Source organism: Anopheles ziemanni, chromosome 2 (genome assembly GCF_943734765.1).
Source record: "Anopheles ziemanni chromosome 2, idAnoZiCoDA_A2_x.2, whole genome shotgun sequence".
In the NCBI taxonomy this organism is placed as follows: domain Eukaryota; kingdom Metazoa; phylum Arthropoda; class Insecta; order Diptera; family Culicidae; genus Anopheles; species Anopheles ziemanni.
The window spans coordinates 39,063,123-39,081,024 of NC_080705.1; the positions used below are offsets into that span (position 1 = coordinate 39,063,123).

A 17,902-nucleotide genomic window follows, 5' to 3' on the forward strand; every position below is an offset into this window, starting at 1 on the left:
TTTCAAGGGTCTGCCTGTGAAATGTGAAAGAATCCATTCGCTACAATTTTTTCCCCCGCGTCTCGTTTGATGATTTCCCATCATAAACGGTATGCAACTTTCATTGGTATCGATCTGACCGTGTCCTGGCACGCTACTTTCGCTAATAGGGCACTACGTGATCGTCCCGTTTTTTTGGTATAACCCACAGTAGTTACATACCAACCTGACATCTAGCGGAATTTCCCACACGGTCATAGTCGTTCCTGTTGTTCTGCATCTCGCGTCATGCCGTGGATCCATCCACACATGTCACCCAGGCACCTGGAATGCATTGCAAACGGTGGTCGGTCGGTCCGACCCGGTTCAGGGTCCGTCTGCCCGTTCGGTCGGCAAGAGGGCAAATAAATCCGCGCCAGCGAGGATGAATGCATTATTGATGGCGATACTCCGACAGGCAGCAGGCGGCGGCCCCTGCTGCACGATGGGCGAACCGGTGGGTAAATGATTGAATAAGTAATCGAAGGAAAACATCTATCATGCTCGAATGGAGAATGGAAGGGTGGCATTATTCGGGCGGGCAAGGTCTTATTGTAACGGTCGGTTCTTGTTCGGCGCAGGAAAGATCACGACGGCAGGAGGGGACAATTTTGGGTGACCATGGGAGGGAACGTCGAGTAATAGATGGTTAAATAATAATGGATACATTTCATACGTCGTCGCATACGTTTCGGAAAATGCCAACGGCATGGTTTGGCGGGCAAAGAGGCGGGTTTCCGAAAACATCATTCTTCAATAAAACGAATAATTAAAGCGTTTCGTGCCCCAGTAGTGGCGATCGAAATGATTACGTTCTCGACCCCATCAATAGCACCGTTGTTTTGTATGAGAAAAATGAAAATTAATCCCCGTTACACTTGCTGGTGGTTGCTAATATATCACGAAGCCATTAAAATATAAACGAATGCGAACGTGTTATCAATATAAAGTTCGATTCTTTATCTTACTTTGTAGTGTAGTGTGCGGTGGAAAAATCTCATATGAATGTCAGCAACGCTTTCGGCACGTGATCAATAACTGCAAGTTCGCTCGCGTCCCTTTTAACGTTTTCGAAAACTCAAAACTCGATAACAGCAGCAGAACAACGATCCAGAACTGGCCCAGATAAAGGCCGTGATTGATTGAACCAAGAACTCGTAAAGACATTGTAGTTGACCCATTTGACACTCAGAGGCGAACAGCCCGACACACAGTACGTGCTTGAAATTCTAACTCGCAAACCGAGCACGACGATGGTGACGACGACGACGACGACGCCAGTCCCCTCCTAAGTTGGGTATATCGCCCCGCGACTTGAATTATGATTATCGAACAGGCGGAAGATATTGTAAACATTCCTAACTGTAGTTCGAGGCGTGCCCTCGCCTTACGCGCTGATACGTCGTGGACCGATCGCGTCCAGCGCTGGGACGGAATGTAGTTGTGAACTTTTGACCGTATGAATTAATCTATTAACACATTCTGTGTTGGTCACCACAAAAAATCCTCACGACACAACGTTCCGGTTTGGTTGTTTGTCGTCGGATAGGAAAGGAAAATTCGCGCCACACTGTTCACACCCCGGGAACGTGATGAGAATAAACCATCTCCTCCGGTCGCCGGGAGAGGTCCGTCGATGTCATTGTACGATAATGATGTCTAACGTGTAACTTTCTTTTTCGCATTCTTTTCAGCGAATCGGAGCGGTACAAGAAGGTCCTCTGGCAGGATGTACGCGTCGGCGATCTGGTGCACCTCTCCAACAACGAGACCGTCCCGGCCGACATACTGCTGCTCAAGTCCAGCGACCCACACGGCGTCTGCTACATCGACACATGCGACCTGGACGGCGAAACCAACCTGAAGCGACGGCAGGTGAGTGTGCCGAATAATGCATACGTCCAAACGGTTCGAATGCGAACCTTCACTTCAACTAATGTCCGCCCCGTTCGCAGGTGGTACGTGGATTCGTGGAGAAGCAGCACATCTTCGCACCGAACAAGTTCACCAGCCGCATCGAGGTGGACGCGCCGTCGACGAAGATTTACCGCTTCCATGGTGCGGTGATTCATCCCTCGGGCGAGCGCGTTCCGGTTTCGACGGATTGTCTACTGCTAAGGGAAAGCCGTCTCAAGGTATTGGTTTGATTCGAGTGGTTGGATTTTTTTTCAATTGTGTTTGACACCCGTTTTGAATTTCTTACTTTTAGAACACGGACTACGCCGAGGGAATCGTCGTGTACGCTGGTCATGAGACGAAGGCTATGCTCAACAACAGCGGGCCACGATACAAGCGGTCCCGGATTGAGCAGCAGATGAACCTCGATGTGATATGGTACGTGCCAAATGGTCCCTGTCTGTTTGGTATAATTTAATATGTTGAATGACATTTTTCATTTGTTGCTAAACTGCATTGGTACTACTGCAGAGTTTTCCAAAATCAATGCATCATTAGGGGAACAAAGTAGATTAGTTCTTCTATTGAGATCGTAGACAAAGAATATTTCTATCGATAAAGTAGTGGTCAAAACATCAAGCATTTTATTTCTGAACTCAAGAGTAAAAAATCAGGTTTGTAAAGAAATGAGAATGTGTTAAATATGGTTGCCAAATTGATTGCTTTCTTGTGAGAAGACAATAGATGTAGCGATTCTCTTTACTGATATAATCAATCTAATAGAATTAAAAATAGGAAGCTAGTATGCTAGAGTTTTATAATATTTTTTTTTCGCTCACCAAATGTATGTCTTTGAACTCACTTATTTAAATATTTATTTTCCCACCCACAGGTGCGTTATCATCCTGATCGTGCTGTGCATCATTGGTGCCGTCGGCTGCAAGCTGTGGCTTTCGTTCTACGCCGACGGCTCCGACGAGACCGAGGGCAACGGCGATGCCAACAACGACACATTCCGGACACCATTTCTCCCGTTCAAGATCAGCCCCGATTACGAGGGGCTGCTAGCCTTTTGGACGTTTGTCATTATCTTGCAGATCATGATACCACTGTCGCTGTACGTTACGATCGAGCTGTGCAAGCTGATGCAGGTCTACCACATACACAACAACACCGAGCTGTACGATCCGGACTCGAACAAGCGCACCGAGTGTCGGGCGATGAACATCACCGAAGAGCTCGGCCAGATACAGTACGTGTTCTCCGACAAGACGGGCACGCTGACGGAGAACCGGATGATATTCCGACGGTGCACAATCGTCGGCGTCGACTACAACCATCCGGAGACGGAGGAGGAGAAGGAGATGAATAAAATCGGCGCTCCGGTTCCGATCCTGCAGCCAAATCTTAGTCTGCTGGAAAACTTTCGTGGCAGCACGCAATCATCGTTGGAGGCGAGTCCGGAAGCGAGAATGGGTGGTACGGACGGGGCTTCTTGTGAGCCGGTGGGCAAGCAGATACAGGAGTTTTTCCTCATACTAGCCATCTGCAACACGGTGGTGGTAAGCGCTACTCCCCACCGGGACAATATGAATGCAAGCGGTGTGATAGAATTGAACGATAGCGACACGAGCGTAACGCTTGTTCGTCCGGCGTTGGTAGACTCGGACGGAGGCAGTTTACCGCTAGCGGCCGAGCAGACGAACGCATCGGTTGGGGATCGGTACGCGCGGCTCACCGAGTCCCGCTCGATCACACCGTCTCCGCCGCCCAGTGCGCCCAGCTCGCTGCCCCTCAAGACGACCCACGTGCCATCGCTATCCCCGATCAGTAGCTCGGCCGAAACGTCACCCATGTCGGAGAGTCCTCCTATGCGCATCAAATCGATGACCACACCTACGGCCCGAGTGAAATCGCTCGTTGCTAAGCTAAGCAACGTGGCGAGTGGTTCGCGTGGGGCCAGTGTGTTCAAAAGTACCGACCGGAGTAGCACGGGCAGCGGCACGAGCACCGGAGGGGTGAAGAATCGGTTTTCGTCCACAAACAGCAGCGGTGCGGCGGCAAAGTTTCACAAATCCTTCTCACAAGGCTCCTCGACGACGTCTCCGGCTGCCAGCCGACCGATCTACGAGGCGGAAAGTCCCGATGAACTGGCGCTCGTTAATGCTGCGTTCAGCTACGACTGCTGCCTGGTGAATCGGAGTCCGAACCATGTCCTCGTCAGCGTACCAGGCGAAGGCGTGATCGAGTACGAGATGCTGAAGGTGTTGCCATTCGACTCCGCTCGCAAGTGCATGTCGGTCGTAGTGCGGCGCTCCGGGACGCAGGATGTGGTGCTGTACACGAAGGGCGCCGACAGTAGCATCATGCCCAACCTGGTACCGTGTACACCCGGCTCGGAGGAGTATCGGTTGCGGGAGCAAACGCAACATCAGCTAAACATTTACGCACGCCAGGGATTGCGCGTGCTGGTGATGGCCAAGCGTAAGCTAGACCCAACCGATTTCAGCGAGTGGTACAGCAAGCACGAGGAGTGCGAACTGAGCATGGAAAACCGGGAGCGTAAGATCCGCGAATCGTTCACGGCGCTCGAGCGGGGACTAACGTTGGTCGGCACAACCGGCATCGAGGATCGACTGCAGGAGGGCGTGCCTGAGACGATCAGTTCGCTGCTGCAGGCCGGCATCGTAATCTGGGTGCTCACGGGCGACAAAGCAGAAACGGCCATCAACATCGCGTACTCGGCGAAACTGTTCAACTCGCAGATGGATATCCTCAAGCTGACCGCACGTTCACGTGACTCGGCCGAGGCGTCCATCAACTTTTACCTGAACGAAATCGAAAAGCAGCTGAACAGCAACGGCGGCAGAACCTCGATCGATGATGCCGATTCGTTTGATCAGCTGGACAAAACGCGCGCCCTCGTCGTGGATGGGAAAACGCTCACGTTTATTTTGGACCTGCGGTCGAACCTAACCAAGCCATTCCTAAGACTGACTCGGTACTGCGCCTCGGTGCTGTGCTGCCGAGCGACCCCGCTCCAGAAGGCGTTCCTCGTGAAGGTGGTGAAGGAGGAACTCCGGATCAGTACGCTCGCGATTGGAGATGGGGCGAACGATGTTTCCATGATACAGGTAATGAAAAATTGATTCGATACCACCCGCTTTGCTTTAAACTTGAACACAAGCATTGCACAAGCAATAAGGTGAACGTTGCATAGGGTTCTTTATAAATCATTGACTAGCAGGTGTTGAAGTGAAAGGCAGCCTTTTTTCATTTGCTTTGTGCTCCAGAATTCATATAATCTTTTACATATTTTTAAAATTGTTTGATTCTTTTAACGTACATTCGCAATAATCATAATATATGTAAGAAAATTATATACTCATCATCAACTACAAACGAATAACTTAACAAAAAATAAATCACGTATAGTTTTTAAAGGTGAATGACATTGCTGTTTTCAAAATTGTAATGCTTAAAAATATTATAACAATACATTGATTGACCGAGTTGATTATAAACTGATTTGGAGACGATCATACAACCTAAACTCACATCTATCTCACTCTTATTACAGATGGCCGACGTTGGTGTTGGTATTTGCGGACAGGAGGGCATGCAGGCGGTGATGGCATCCGACTTTTCGATTGCCAAGTTCAAAATGCTTGAGAAGCTGCTGCTCGTTCATGGCCACTGGAACTACGATCGTTTGGCACGGATGATCATTTACTTTTTCTACAAAAATGCGGTATGAATTCATGTTTTAATGCTGTGTGAATTCCTTTGTGTGTTACTAACGCTTTCTATTGCATCGATTTGTTGCAGGCATTTGTGTTCCTTCTGTTCTGGTATCAGTTCTACTGTGGGTTCTCCGGTGCCGTCATGATCGATGAGGTGTACCTGATGATTTACAACCTGCTCTTTACCGCCTTGCCACCGCTGGCGATCGGAGTGTACGACAAGAAAATCATAGATGATCTACTTTTAGCATATCCACAATTATATCAACACGTAAGTAGCTGATCGGAGGGGATCGTTGCGACAAGCCAAGATATACGGATTGTTAAATATTATCCCTGTTTTGCGTCCACCCAGGGTCGCCGGGGGAAAGGCTACAAATGGTCAACATTTTGGATAGTGATGCTCGACGCCGTGTACCAAAGTTTGGTGATATTTTTCGTAGCGAAGGCAGCGTACTGGGGTTCGGATGTGGACATATGGGTGTTCGGGACGACAATCACGTCCTCCTGCCTGTTTACGATGCTGCTACATTGTGCCATAGAAATAAAATCATGGGTAGGTGTGGAGACGCCGGATGCTTTCGTCCAGTTGGTTTTTGGGTGGTAATCGATTTCTTCCTTCTTTCCATGTTGCAGACCATACTACACGTCCTGTCGATCGCGATCAGCCTCGTGTCGTTCTACGCGTTTGCGTTTGCATACAATTCGGTTTGCGTGACCTGCTTCGGCCTGCCATCGAACTACTGGGTGATCCACATGAGCATGAGTACAATACAGTATTACCTGATAACGTTGCTAACCGCTGTACTTGCCCTACTGCCACGGTAAGTGTCCATCCAAGACTCGCACAACAGGGGTCTTTCAAATGTAAAACCAGTTCTAAAAGCTTACCCGTTCCCCTCGTACAGGTTCACCTACCGCGTCGTCAAAAACACCCTCTGGCCATGCGAGGGCGTGCGGGTGACGCTGCAGTATAAAGAAGAGAAACGAAGAGGTGAGAATCTGCTGGTAACCTGGTCGCGTTCGACATCCGCCTCGTCCATATTCAGGTACTTAACACACACAACCTCAAGCAACCACTCGAAATCCAGTACGCTGATCACGAGAAAGCGGTCCGCGACCGCCGCCGCCGTCGGTGGAATTCTAGAGCGCAATGCACCGCGCCAACGGTTCGGCTACTGATGGGCAAAGTCCGTTCAATCGCCGTGCGCGGCCTGCCGGAAGATGTGCACACATTTGCCGCCATCCCATTTTCCATGCCCTTGCCCTTCTACCCTCTGCCCATCTATTTCTCCCAAAATCGCTTGTTTCTGGTTCACTGAAAGACGGGAGCAGGAGTATGCGAATTGTTAACACAGCTGGGGTAAATAACTTTTCATGCTTTTGTGATTTATGCTTTCGTTGGTATGCGCGTGTTAAATACTGCATGATTCTACTAACTTAGGAAGGCTCCTTAGGAATCAAACATTTTCCTTTTTCTCACTTTTGCAAGTTAAAACTTATTCTAGTTTTGTTGTAGGTGTTTTTCATTGTATTATATATTGTACTCTAGTTTTGTGGTAAGTACTGTATAGTTGTACATTTCTATTATTCGTAGATTTCTACGATGCACAGACTTCTGTTCTTTTATTATTTGTTACACTAACCCAACGTCATGTGTTGTACCGAAGCATGTGCTGCATCTCTATTTTATTGTTTATGGGTTAGGAGAACTATGTCAGGATTCAAACAGCAGAAATTCAGAGACGAGTCTTCGCTTTTTACAATATTCTTTTAGTATTCCGTTGTTAACCTTGATTTGGTATTATATTTCAATTAGTTTATGTTCTTAAACAAATGTTTTGTTTCTAATAAGATGGATTAAAAACAGTAAATTCATCTATTTCCGTGATCCAACTCGTTGCTATTTCAAATTGCCACTAATTTTCCTTGTTTTTGAAAGTATTGTATAATTAATAAGTTGCCAACTACAAATTCAATCTTATAGTGGAATACATAATTTTAAAACCCCTCCACAAAAGGTATGTATGAAATATGTGTTTATTAAAAGTAATTTAATCTTAATTGTTATCCTAAAACCTTCATCACTCACATTTCTTTCCATTCTCACCGAATGGGTTTCTCATCCTTACCTAATAATAGTCAACTTCACTAACTTTTGCCTTCCTTCAAATTATTCTAAAATGTGTGCTCATGTTGTGCTGGTTTTATTTTTTTAGTTTTTTAAATATTTGCATTTTTATATATTTCCATCAATTACACTTGTAGAGTTTGAGTTTTGTTGTGATGTTGTGTGTTGCGTTAGGTTTCCTAAAATATGGCTGAGGTAAGTTTTCCGAGTTTATCTTCCCTTTTTTCACGATTATTCTTTCATGGAGTGTGTCACATTGCTCACTTTTGTGTGTTTTTTAAATTTATTTTAGACTAGTATTTTGTAGAACTAAAAGGAACAGCGATTATTGAAAAAGAAAAATAAGCTGGGTCTGTTCCAGGACGAAGTTGTAAAAAGGATTTTCAAAATGACCCCCCATTTGGACCACTCGTGTAGGGTGTGTAATATTTATATTGTTTTTTTATGCTGTGCCTGTTTTGTTTGCTGTTTATTGTCGGTTGAATTGGCACAGCTTTGGTTTTGCTTTGTTTCTATATTGGAAACAGCCTGCGGCTTTACCGTCAGGAGAGCATTTTTCTCAATGCCAATGCTACACGTGGTAACTGATAATGATAATATTCTTCCGCTCTTCCTTTCATACCATTTCCATTACAGAACCGCCCATCACAGGACTTCGCATAAGACTGTAATGAAACGGTAGCTGGAAATATGGACTGTTGGAGAAATGTGTCGAAATCACTGCGCACCGTGAAGGAGTAGATGATGAGTCAGTCTCCATTCCAGCACGTACGTCGGGGCCGCACTAACTAATGTGATTGACTGTGAAGAAGACAAATATGCAGAGAAAAAAAAACGATGAGATAATCGGAACAGAAAGTGTCTCAATTTTCCAGTGATATCCAAAACAATCAAAACTAACGAAACAGGAACATTGTTCTGGCGGCCTTAACACAATGCTAGTTGACTGAGTTCAGGCTAGCGAACAAATACATATGTCAACATAGTAGATAAGTGCAAACTGTGCGTTTGTTCATATCCTAACACTGAATGTATTAACACGAACGAATATTCTCGTGCTCTTGTGTAAATTTTTCTATGCTTCTTTCGTTGCATCCGTTCCTCAGATGTAACGACTGAGTTATATGCTTTATGATTGAGAGGAACAAACTATTCATTGTCTTAGTATGCGTAAAATATGTGAATATGAAAGGAAAGTCCAAGGGAAAGGATGTGTTAAATGTGGATACGACCACGGCTGTGAAAGAATGTTTATTGGAGTGCCCTAGGAATGAACTTGAGAAGCGTTGCATCATGAGCATCGGTAGAAAACCAAGGACTTATCAAATGATTAATCAGCACATGCAAGGTACTAGTGTAGCGTAAACGAAACTAGCTAAGATGACAATAAAAGGTAAAAACAGCCGTGACTATGAACTATAAAGAGTATGAGTAGAGGAACAGCAGTATGCATTTAATTGAGATAAATAAGAGACGAGACGATAAGTAAATCAAGTTGGTAGACGTCTAATGGCTATCAAGTGCCTCCTGATGGCTGAAGAAAACGCTTCGTTCACGAGTAATTCGATATTTAGAAACATTATTTATATGTGACTGCTACAAGCAACAAAGTTTACAACTAGACAAAACTAAACCCATCATGAGACACTAATTCAATAACAAAACCAGGTAGAAACATCGCTTCTAATGATACAATATGGGTGGTTTAACGCAAATGTGAATTTCGTAGAGCTAACCAAGACGAAGGAAAGCTTGGCAATACCTGAAGCGATACATAAGCGTTATAAGCGAAAACTTATGCGGTGTATCCCGTTTTAAGTAATTACTTAGCTATTGCCCATAGTATCCTAATGCGCTGTACATAATGTGAGCAAACTATGCAACTAGGGAGCATCCAAAATATCAAGAAGGCAAAATTATGATAACAGACAGCAACACCGCTGAGAAAAAGATGAAATATTTTTTATACAATGCGATGGAAAAGAAAAAAAAACCTTAATAATTTTTTTGTGTCAGTTTTTTATGAAAGAAAATTTCAATATCAACTTTCCAATTCATTTTTCAACCAATTTATAAAAACAGATTTTCATATGTAGTTAGAGTACAGTGTTTTTTTGTTGCTATTTTCGCCAGAACAGTAAAACAGATGCTTCTATATCCTATATTGTCAGTTGTACAATTGCGTCTAATATTCTTTATATAATTCATTGTTCTTAGCAAATAGCTACCTGCATGATCAAATAATCGGTTTGTGATTTATTCGTATTGTATTCGTCGGAAACGCGACTTCTGCTCCAAATTCAAATTTTTTTTCTTGAAGCAATATTACATACCCCAAATTAATTTGAAAATTACACCTGATTCAAGTATCCTTGGCTTTTCAGGCGTTGTCAAACATTACAATATAGTTACACCTTCTATTTTCCATGAAGCGTGGTGCATACCATTTACTTCTAGGGGTCATCAACAATTCTTGTAATTTGTTTGGTAAGTGAAGGCCGAGATTTGTGATGCATCTATTATAAATGCTCACTAATATTCACTAATATATTCGTTTCTTGCTTCCTTTCTTGCAGAAATAAGGCGCAGTATCGTAAACACAGCCATGCAACGCCGGCAAATACCAACATTCACATTCAAGCTTAGTGATTTAAAAGAGTATGAAATAGCAAAACAGGAACGATTAGCAGCTAAAGCAGCAAGTATGGAAGAAAAATCCGTAAAAACCGGTGACGGAACGATGGATCAACAAAACGCAGGCTCGTCGCAAAAGTCTCAAGATAGCTAATTTCCATAAGACCTACAGTAATTTACGATTAAATGTAAGATTTGTGAATAAATAGGCCAAGTAATTGATTTTTTGTAACAAGTTAGGCTATTGTGAGCTTTTTACAATAGATATTTGAGAACTAACAACATGCCGATTACTCGTATCATGACTTGCTAGGTTTCCCCGATTGTGATTAACGAATTTGTACAAAGGCTGAAAGGTTGGTAAAATCGGATAACATGATGACGAAGAAATATCGTATTTGCATTCTTTCATGTAATTCCTTGACTAGTCGTTGATATATTGCACGTCCTTCTCCCGCTGCATGGTCTAATATGGCCAATCCAGTGTAGAATGGACCTCCTCGAGACAAACACCAACAGCGTTGTTTACAAACAACGTGTATACAACCTGTTTTTTCCGTAAATCGTGAGCTATCCATAGATGCGGTCGAGAGGTTTTGTTGATAAACATTGATTGCAATATTTGCATCCTTTTCCGTAAGCAAAAATAACGCTAGTCGATTCAAAATGAAGCCTAGACGCACGTTTATTTCCTGCCAAGAAAAGAAAGGCATCATTAAATCCTACCTTAATCAGAAGAAGACTACGGAAATTGCTAGGATAACGGGATTGAAGCCAGGGACCGTGTCGCAAATAGTGCGAAAGTATCTGAAAACCGGTAAAATCGAGAAAGGTAAAGTTAACAGTTGCCGTCGACAGCGGAAGCTATCCGAAGAACAAATCGCTCAGGTACGGGCATGGATTGAAGAAGACTGGTCAATTTCACTGAAACAGTTGTCGGATCGATGCCTGCGAGAATTTAACATCAAAGTGTCGAGGACAACTTTACATGGCTATAAGTTGCCTGCCGCGTACAAGTGCGAAGCCATCAATTGCAACAACAATAGATACTTTGTGACCAAGTGCAAACTTGATATCACATTCCATAAGTTTCCCGAACCAAGTGATCTGCTCGAAGCGTGGATACAGTTTTGCCAGCAACCCAAAGGCTGGAAGCCGTCCCAGTGTTCAACTGTCTGTTCGAAACACTTTAAAACCGAAGATTTCATTCCAGCATCTCAAGGAAAACTTCGTTTGAATGGTAAGTAATTTTTTTCGAATTTTACAAAAATAGTTTTTTTTATTTTTATCTACGTTCTTTAGCGGTTCCATCGATATCGTATCCAAAACGAAGACGTTCACTGGATTGCCAGGTTCCATTGGATAGAACGGAGGATGCGTCAGAAAAGGAGGAATTTACATGTAACGAGGATACTGCACCTAACGAGGAAATTACATGCAATGCGAAGATTACAAGTGAAGAGCAGCAAACTTGTAACGAGGCGAACATTCGTGGAGAGACAACGGGGCCCGCTGATACTTCAATACTCGAGTGTGAATTGTGTAGTAAAAAAGATGCAATTATCGAAGCCAAGGCTCAAGAAATAAAACTGCTTTGGGAAACGATCAAATTGCTTCAAAAAAAGCAAATGAAAACGACAAAGCATGAAAAGGTATCTAATCAAATAGATGATTCAACTCACCCTGATTTAGAACCGCAAGAAATTGAAGTGCTAGAACCTTACATCGATTCATCGGATGAAGATCAATGGGAGTATTAGAACGGACCACCCATTCATCGGATGACGAATCGAACGCAAATCCTCAACCTTGTTGTATCTGATTATCCAGTTGTTGAGAGTTCCATACCTTGATTGCAATGGCTGTTTAAATAATCTGATGAGATTACTTGCAATAAAATACAATTAAAATCGACAAAAGAGTTTTACAATGTAAATTAATTCAAAAAAAGGCAAAATATTGAGCTTAGAATTGATTCCATGATGCACCTTTCCTCGACCATAATAACATTCTAAACTCAAAAGACTTTTGTTAGGCAATATTTTTCTCATCAAGCTCAAGAGTATTGAACAAAAAAAACATTAACCAAGTACAGACAATCACAAATATTTTAACATGAGATTAAACATAACATTTAAACAGAATTTGTATTTTATGGGCAGAAGTAGTAGGAGATAGTTAAATATGTTCTATCTTTATTGTGCATTTCATCGACACCATTTTTGTAATTATATGTAGTAAATTTTTGTATAAAAGAATACGACCCATTTTTCACTTAAACTGGTTTTGTTAGCATAACGATTGAAATATCATTAACATTTTCATGTGATAAACAAAAAATTATCACCATAATAAAGAAAATCCGTAAATAAAAACAGCATGGCAATATTTTTATTCCATCAATAATCTGGAGCCTCATCTCGCTGAGGACATTTGTTTTTTGTGTGACCTTCCTGCCGACAAATGCCACATTTGCGTTTCCGTCCCGCATTCGCACCGGACCCTGACGCGGCATCGTTACTACTTCTCCCCCAGCTAGATCCACCCGACTGCCCCCCGCTTCCCCAACTGATCGAGCCATTCATTCCTCCCCCACCACCGCCACCCGCGGGGGGTATATTTTCATCGCCCCACTTAAAGAAGCCACACTTATTCGCCTGATTCGGGCAGCTGTAAAATGGTCGCCCCTTGTTTGGTCCATCCTTTTTCACCGTAAACCGCACGGCTGGTGTTCCACAACGGCACATGATTTCTTCATCGTCGTTGGCGGTTCCGAACGAGTTGCGGGAATTGTTCGAACCGCTGTTCCAGGTGGACGGTTTGCCACTTGCGTCCCCATTACCACCGTTGGATGGTGGTTTGCCCCACCCGGATGAAGTTCCTCCGCGTTGGTTCGACGGTTGACTTCCACCCCAGTTGTTGGACGAGCCTCCGGATGGTGGAGCTGTCCATGAGTTACCCCCAGGAACACTGTTCGATCGTCCTATGCCACTGGATGTGCCGGAAGTTGTACCTTGAGTCGTTCGCCCGGCCGTTTGATTATTGTTTGTACCGCCCCATGGAAGGTTGGTTGATGGTGTGATATTAGGGCGTGCTGGGGGAACCCGTGCCGTGTCCGTTACTGCACGCACTACCGCAATTCGCCGCACCGATGACTCATTGATGTTGAACAGCTCGCGAAACTTGTCATCGCAAACGATGCACATCCGATATTCGGTCATATACACACTCTGCAGAAGCCCGTAGTAGCGCATGTTACGGAACTTTACGATCAACTTTTTGCTGCCACATCGCGCGCACGTGTCGTCGGTAACGTTGATTTCCCTGATTGCATCATCGAACCATACGTTGTTTTTGCACTCGGGAAACGAAACACACCCGAGATAGTACCCTGTGGAGTCTCGCTTTTGACGGAGGCACATCTTTTCGCCACACTTGGGGCATTTGCAAACTTCCTTCATCGGCGTGGCACCTATCGATATACCTCCTCCACCGCCGTCGTCCGGTGGTGGATCTCGCGGCGTTTGATTGAACCGTTCCCCAAGGGCTCGATCAAGGGCGCGCGCCTTTTGCGACATGATCCGGTACACCTCCTTGTACTTGGCGATCTGTTCCGCGAGCACATCGGCCGGGTTTTTGCGACCCTCGCAAATAAGCTTGAGGTCCACTTCGAGCCCGGCCCGCAACTCGGGATGCGCCAACCGGAGCTCCATCATTTCGTACCCTTCGACCAAACCCATCCCCAGCGTGCCCGGTACGAGAAACCCACGATCGCGCTCACCGATGTAGCCGCGTTCCTTGATCGTGTTGATATGTTCCGCGTGCGTAGCATCTGTGCCGATGCCGTGTTTTTCCATCAGCGCAATGAGGTCGGCTTCGGTGAGCATGTTTGGTGCCGTCGTTGATCCTTCGTGCAGCCCCAGTTCGGTCGGCTCGAACGTGTGGCCTACGCGGTACGGATGTATTTCCTTGGCACTCCACCGATCGTACGGGTACACCTCGAGGTAGTTCCGCTCGTGAATGCACAACCCGGAGGCGCTGAACTCCTCCTCATCGCCGACGACCACGTTGACGATCGTTTCGGAGCCGGTCGCGTCACGGCTGACGCAGGCGAGAAAATGACGCGCGATCAGTTCGTACACGCGCCACTCGTCGCCGGACAGGTTGGTTGGGAGTTTGGTCGGATGGATAGGCGGATGGGCTTGATCGGACTTTTTGCCATTCCGCGGGTTGACGCCCCACTCGAGAACTTTCTCGGCAAACGCACCCCACCGGTCGCTGCTAACCTGCGCCTGCACAAGCGGTGCCAATTTCATATCCCCGGTAAACATGTTGGTTTCCGTACGCGGATAACTAATAATACCTAAATATGGGCGAGAAAAGAGATAAAGAAAAATATTATTAAAAATGAAAAAAAAAAAAAAACTCGGTCGTGGATAAGCGATTCTTGAACACAATGATAAGATAAGTTATGAATTTTCTTCAAGAACACTAAGAAGCGTTGTATTAATGCAGTTAAAAATGAAACTCAAATGATTATGTAAAAAGTTAAATCACAATTTCGTTTGGGAATGGAATCGAAATGCAAAGATAGCATGTTGCTAATAAAGTGGATCCGTTAATTAAACAAATGGTTTGAAAATGTTTTCGATACCAATGCAATTTCTAAAACGTAGGTCGTTTAAAATGATTTAGTGGTTCTGATATTAAATTATTAAAGAACAGCAAACAGCAAAACAATTGGGCTAATAAAAAATAATTCAACAAATACTACTACGTAGTTCAGCCTCCTATCAAAAATTAGATTGTAGAACAGTCTGATATTGGACATTGCTTCTGGATGCCTAGGCCTGATAACAGATTAATTTTTGAAGCCAGCATTTTACCTTGAGTATACAGCTTTTCCGCAATCGTCATAACTTGTTTGGCGCTCAGCTTTAGTTTACGTGATCCCAACTTTTCCAGCTCCACCGTGTCCATCGGTGTGGGTCGCCATTTATTTTTCGGTTTTTGCGTAACGTTCACAACCTTGGCCAGTGGATTGGCCTGGCATAGCATCAGGTACGCTTCGCAGCACTGCCTATCGAACAACCGATTTCGTGACCAGTGAAACTCGACGGTTAGTTCCTCGATCGTATGTGTTACTAAAACGAAGCAAAAAAAATTAGATTTATTATAAAAAAAAAAACCTGCACCGAATGTGAAGACGTACGCTTTATCTTCCAGAATTGTTGCGGTATAAAGTTTTCTATCTCCTTGTACCGCTGAGCGACAAAACCGAGCGTCGGGATCTGACAGCTTCCGTACGATACCAGATTGTTGGAAATATCCTGCGGAAAAATCTTTTGCAATCGCAGCGTCTGGTAGCGCGTGAAGGCCGCCCCTATCCGTAGGTCAAGCTCGCTTCGCACATTCACCGCATCGCTTTGACGTTGGTCCGGTTGGATCAGGTTTTCAACCGCTCGCTTGATGGACGGAGCGGTGATTTCGGAAAATTTGGCACGTAAAACCCGAATCTGCGGTTTGATGGCGCGGCACACTTCGATGATTTCGAACCCAATGTTTTCACCCTCTCGATCGCAATCGGTCCAGATGATCAGGGCCGCACAGCCGCGCGTCTCGCGCTCGAGCGTTTTCTTGATCTTCTCATAGTTTTCCGGACAGAACTTGCGGACAGGTGCATCGAATAGATCCTCCGGGCTGCAGCTTTGCCAGCCACGAAAGCTCGGTAAAAACTCCAAGTTTAACAGGTGTCCTGAGACGGATGTCATTATCATTTGTACGCTCTGGCCATGGAGGTTGTAGTTGAACTCGTATATTTTATTGTACGGTGAGTAGCCTTCTCTCTGTGCGGGGTAAATGTGGATGTTAGTTCCGTAGGATTTCTTCCTCCCAACGAATAAGCAAGTATACCCTTTGAACCTACCCTTTGAGCCGTTCCACGGGACAACAAACCCGCTATGGTTTTCGCAGCATCATTCTTTTCAGCCACGTTAAGGTACTTCATTTTCGAGACACATTCACTAGCTAAGAATCGAAATTGTAGGCAGTGTTTTAACGGCGCTAAACAGGTTCTTGAAAAACGTAACATTCACCACCACCGGACGATTCTGTGTTGTGAGGTAATATAATTCCTTCCAACTATGATGTTTACACTTTTTAAACCAAGAGTTCCGAATGTTCGCGCCATTCATTGTTTACATCATTAGTTGTCAAAAACAAACATGCAAAATAAAACAGGTTGCATTACAATTTCACTTATTTGCAAAAACACCATTGAATTTTTTGACCGACTTAAATGCTGTTAATTTACGCATAAAGATCGTTGAATAATTTCGTAGTTTAAGACCTACAAATGAAATCTGAATCTGAAATACACGTTCCAAACACAAATCATGTACAGATAATTCTGTTACTTACTGTAATGTATTTTTATCTCTCTGGCAACACTGGACCATGTGCTCGCCGGTTGTCATTGTGATCAGAAATAAACAATCTGCTACTTCTTAGTAGCTGTGATAATTGATCGACGAATGAATAAAATCGCGTGTGCAAATCACTTTGCTAGTTAGCTGCCATAAATAGTATTGCAATAAACACTACGTTTTATTAATCTATTGGAAAATGAAGAAGTTTGTTCCAAAACAAGCATCGGAAGAATCAGAAAATTCACCGTCCGAGGATCAATCAGAAAACGAGGCAGATCTGCACGAAGATCAATCAGAAAATGATGAGGACGACGACGAAGACCCGGAGGAAAATGACGACGAGGAAATGGAATCCGAAAGTACCGAATTACCGAAGAAAGTTCCCAAGGTAACACCGTTGGTGAAGAAAAAGAAAAATAAAGCTGGCATCGTGTACATCTCCAACATTCCGAAGCACATGAACGTCACCGTGCTGCGTGGATTGCTTGAACCGTATGGCGAAATCGGCCGGGTCTATCTAGAACCAGAGCGCAAAGGTCAGTTTAACGACGAGAAGAAACATTGGTCCATAACAAACAATTGTAAGAAGTTTTTCTCATTTCCCAGGGCGTAAAATACGTAAGAAAACGGCTAACGGTAAACAGGCCATGATCAATTACACCGAGGGATGGGTGGAGTTCGTACATAAGCGAGTCGCCAAAGCTATAGTGCCGCTGCTGAACACTAAACCCATAAGCACGAACCGAAAATCTGTCTTTTGCGACATGCTCTGGACGATGAAATATCTTCCGAGGTTTAAGTGGGTCAACCTTAGCGAACGGCTAGCGTACGAACGGGCGGTTGCACGTGACAAATTACGCACTGAAATACGGCAAACACGTGCTGAGGCATCCGTGTTTGAGGCCGCGGTTAGCTCGAGTGCAGCGTTTAAAGCAAGGGAACGGTCCAAAACAAAACAGCGCAAAGAAGGCAAATAGATGCTGTTACAAATTGTAACTTGAGATTCGGAAAAAAAACCTTTTGTGGGCTAATAGGAATAAGTTAACTGAAAG

At 44.4% G+C, this 17,902-nt stretch overlaps 3 protein-coding genes across 3 annotated transcripts in view; 2 read left to right on the top strand and 1 right to left on the bottom strand.

The window, feature by feature from the left end:
* The window catches only part of LOC131282081 (phospholipid-transporting ATPase VD), a 32,340-nt gene extending 22,834 nt beyond the window's left edge, over positions 1–9,506 (top strand). Inside the window, exons 2-12 of the mRNA XM_058311476.1 lie at positions 1,713–1,893; positions 1,974–2,153; positions 2,228–2,352; positions 2,807–3,878; positions 3,981–5,048; positions 5,495–5,665; positions 5,743–5,928; positions 6,013–6,213; positions 6,294–6,481; positions 6,566–6,651; positions 8,425–9,506. Coding sequence (XP_058167459.1) covers positions 1,713–1,893; positions 1,974–2,153; positions 2,228–2,352; positions 2,807–3,878; positions 3,981–5,048; positions 5,495–5,665; positions 5,743–5,928; positions 6,013–6,213; positions 6,294–6,481; positions 6,566–6,651; positions 8,425–8,459 — 3,493 coding nt within the window. The 3' untranslated portion in view covers positions 8,460–9,506. The remainder of the gene's footprint in view (positions 1–1,712; positions 1,894–1,973; positions 2,154–2,227; positions 2,353–2,806; positions 3,879–3,980; positions 5,049–5,494; positions 5,666–5,742; positions 5,929–6,012; positions 6,214–6,293; positions 6,482–6,565; positions 6,652–8,424) is intronic.
* Positions 9,507–12,708: 3,202 nt separating this feature from the next.
* LOC131293542 (DNA topoisomerase 3-alpha) lies at positions 12,709–16,520 on the bottom strand. Its single transcript, XM_058321621.1, has 4 exons — positions 16,349–16,520; positions 15,635–16,268; positions 15,309–15,566; positions 12,709–14,785 (listed from the first exon to the last, which is right to left on the bottom strand). Exons 1-4 carry the CDS (start codon positions 16,511–16,513, stop codon positions 12,822–12,824), a joined length of 3,021 nt encoding a protein of 1,006 aa, XP_058177604.1. The 5' UTR covers positions 16,514–16,520; the 3' UTR covers positions 12,709–12,821.
* A 483-nt stretch (positions 16,521–17,003) lies between these two features.
* Positions 17,004–17,827, top strand: LOC131293534 (uncharacterized). Its single transcript, XM_058321609.1, has 2 exons — positions 17,004–17,386; positions 17,457–17,827. Exons 1-2 carry the CDS (start codon positions 17,047–17,049, stop codon positions 17,825–17,827), a joined length of 711 nt encoding a protein of 236 aa, XP_058177592.1. The 5' UTR covers positions 17,004–17,046.
* Positions 17,828–17,902: the final 75 nt, after the last annotated feature.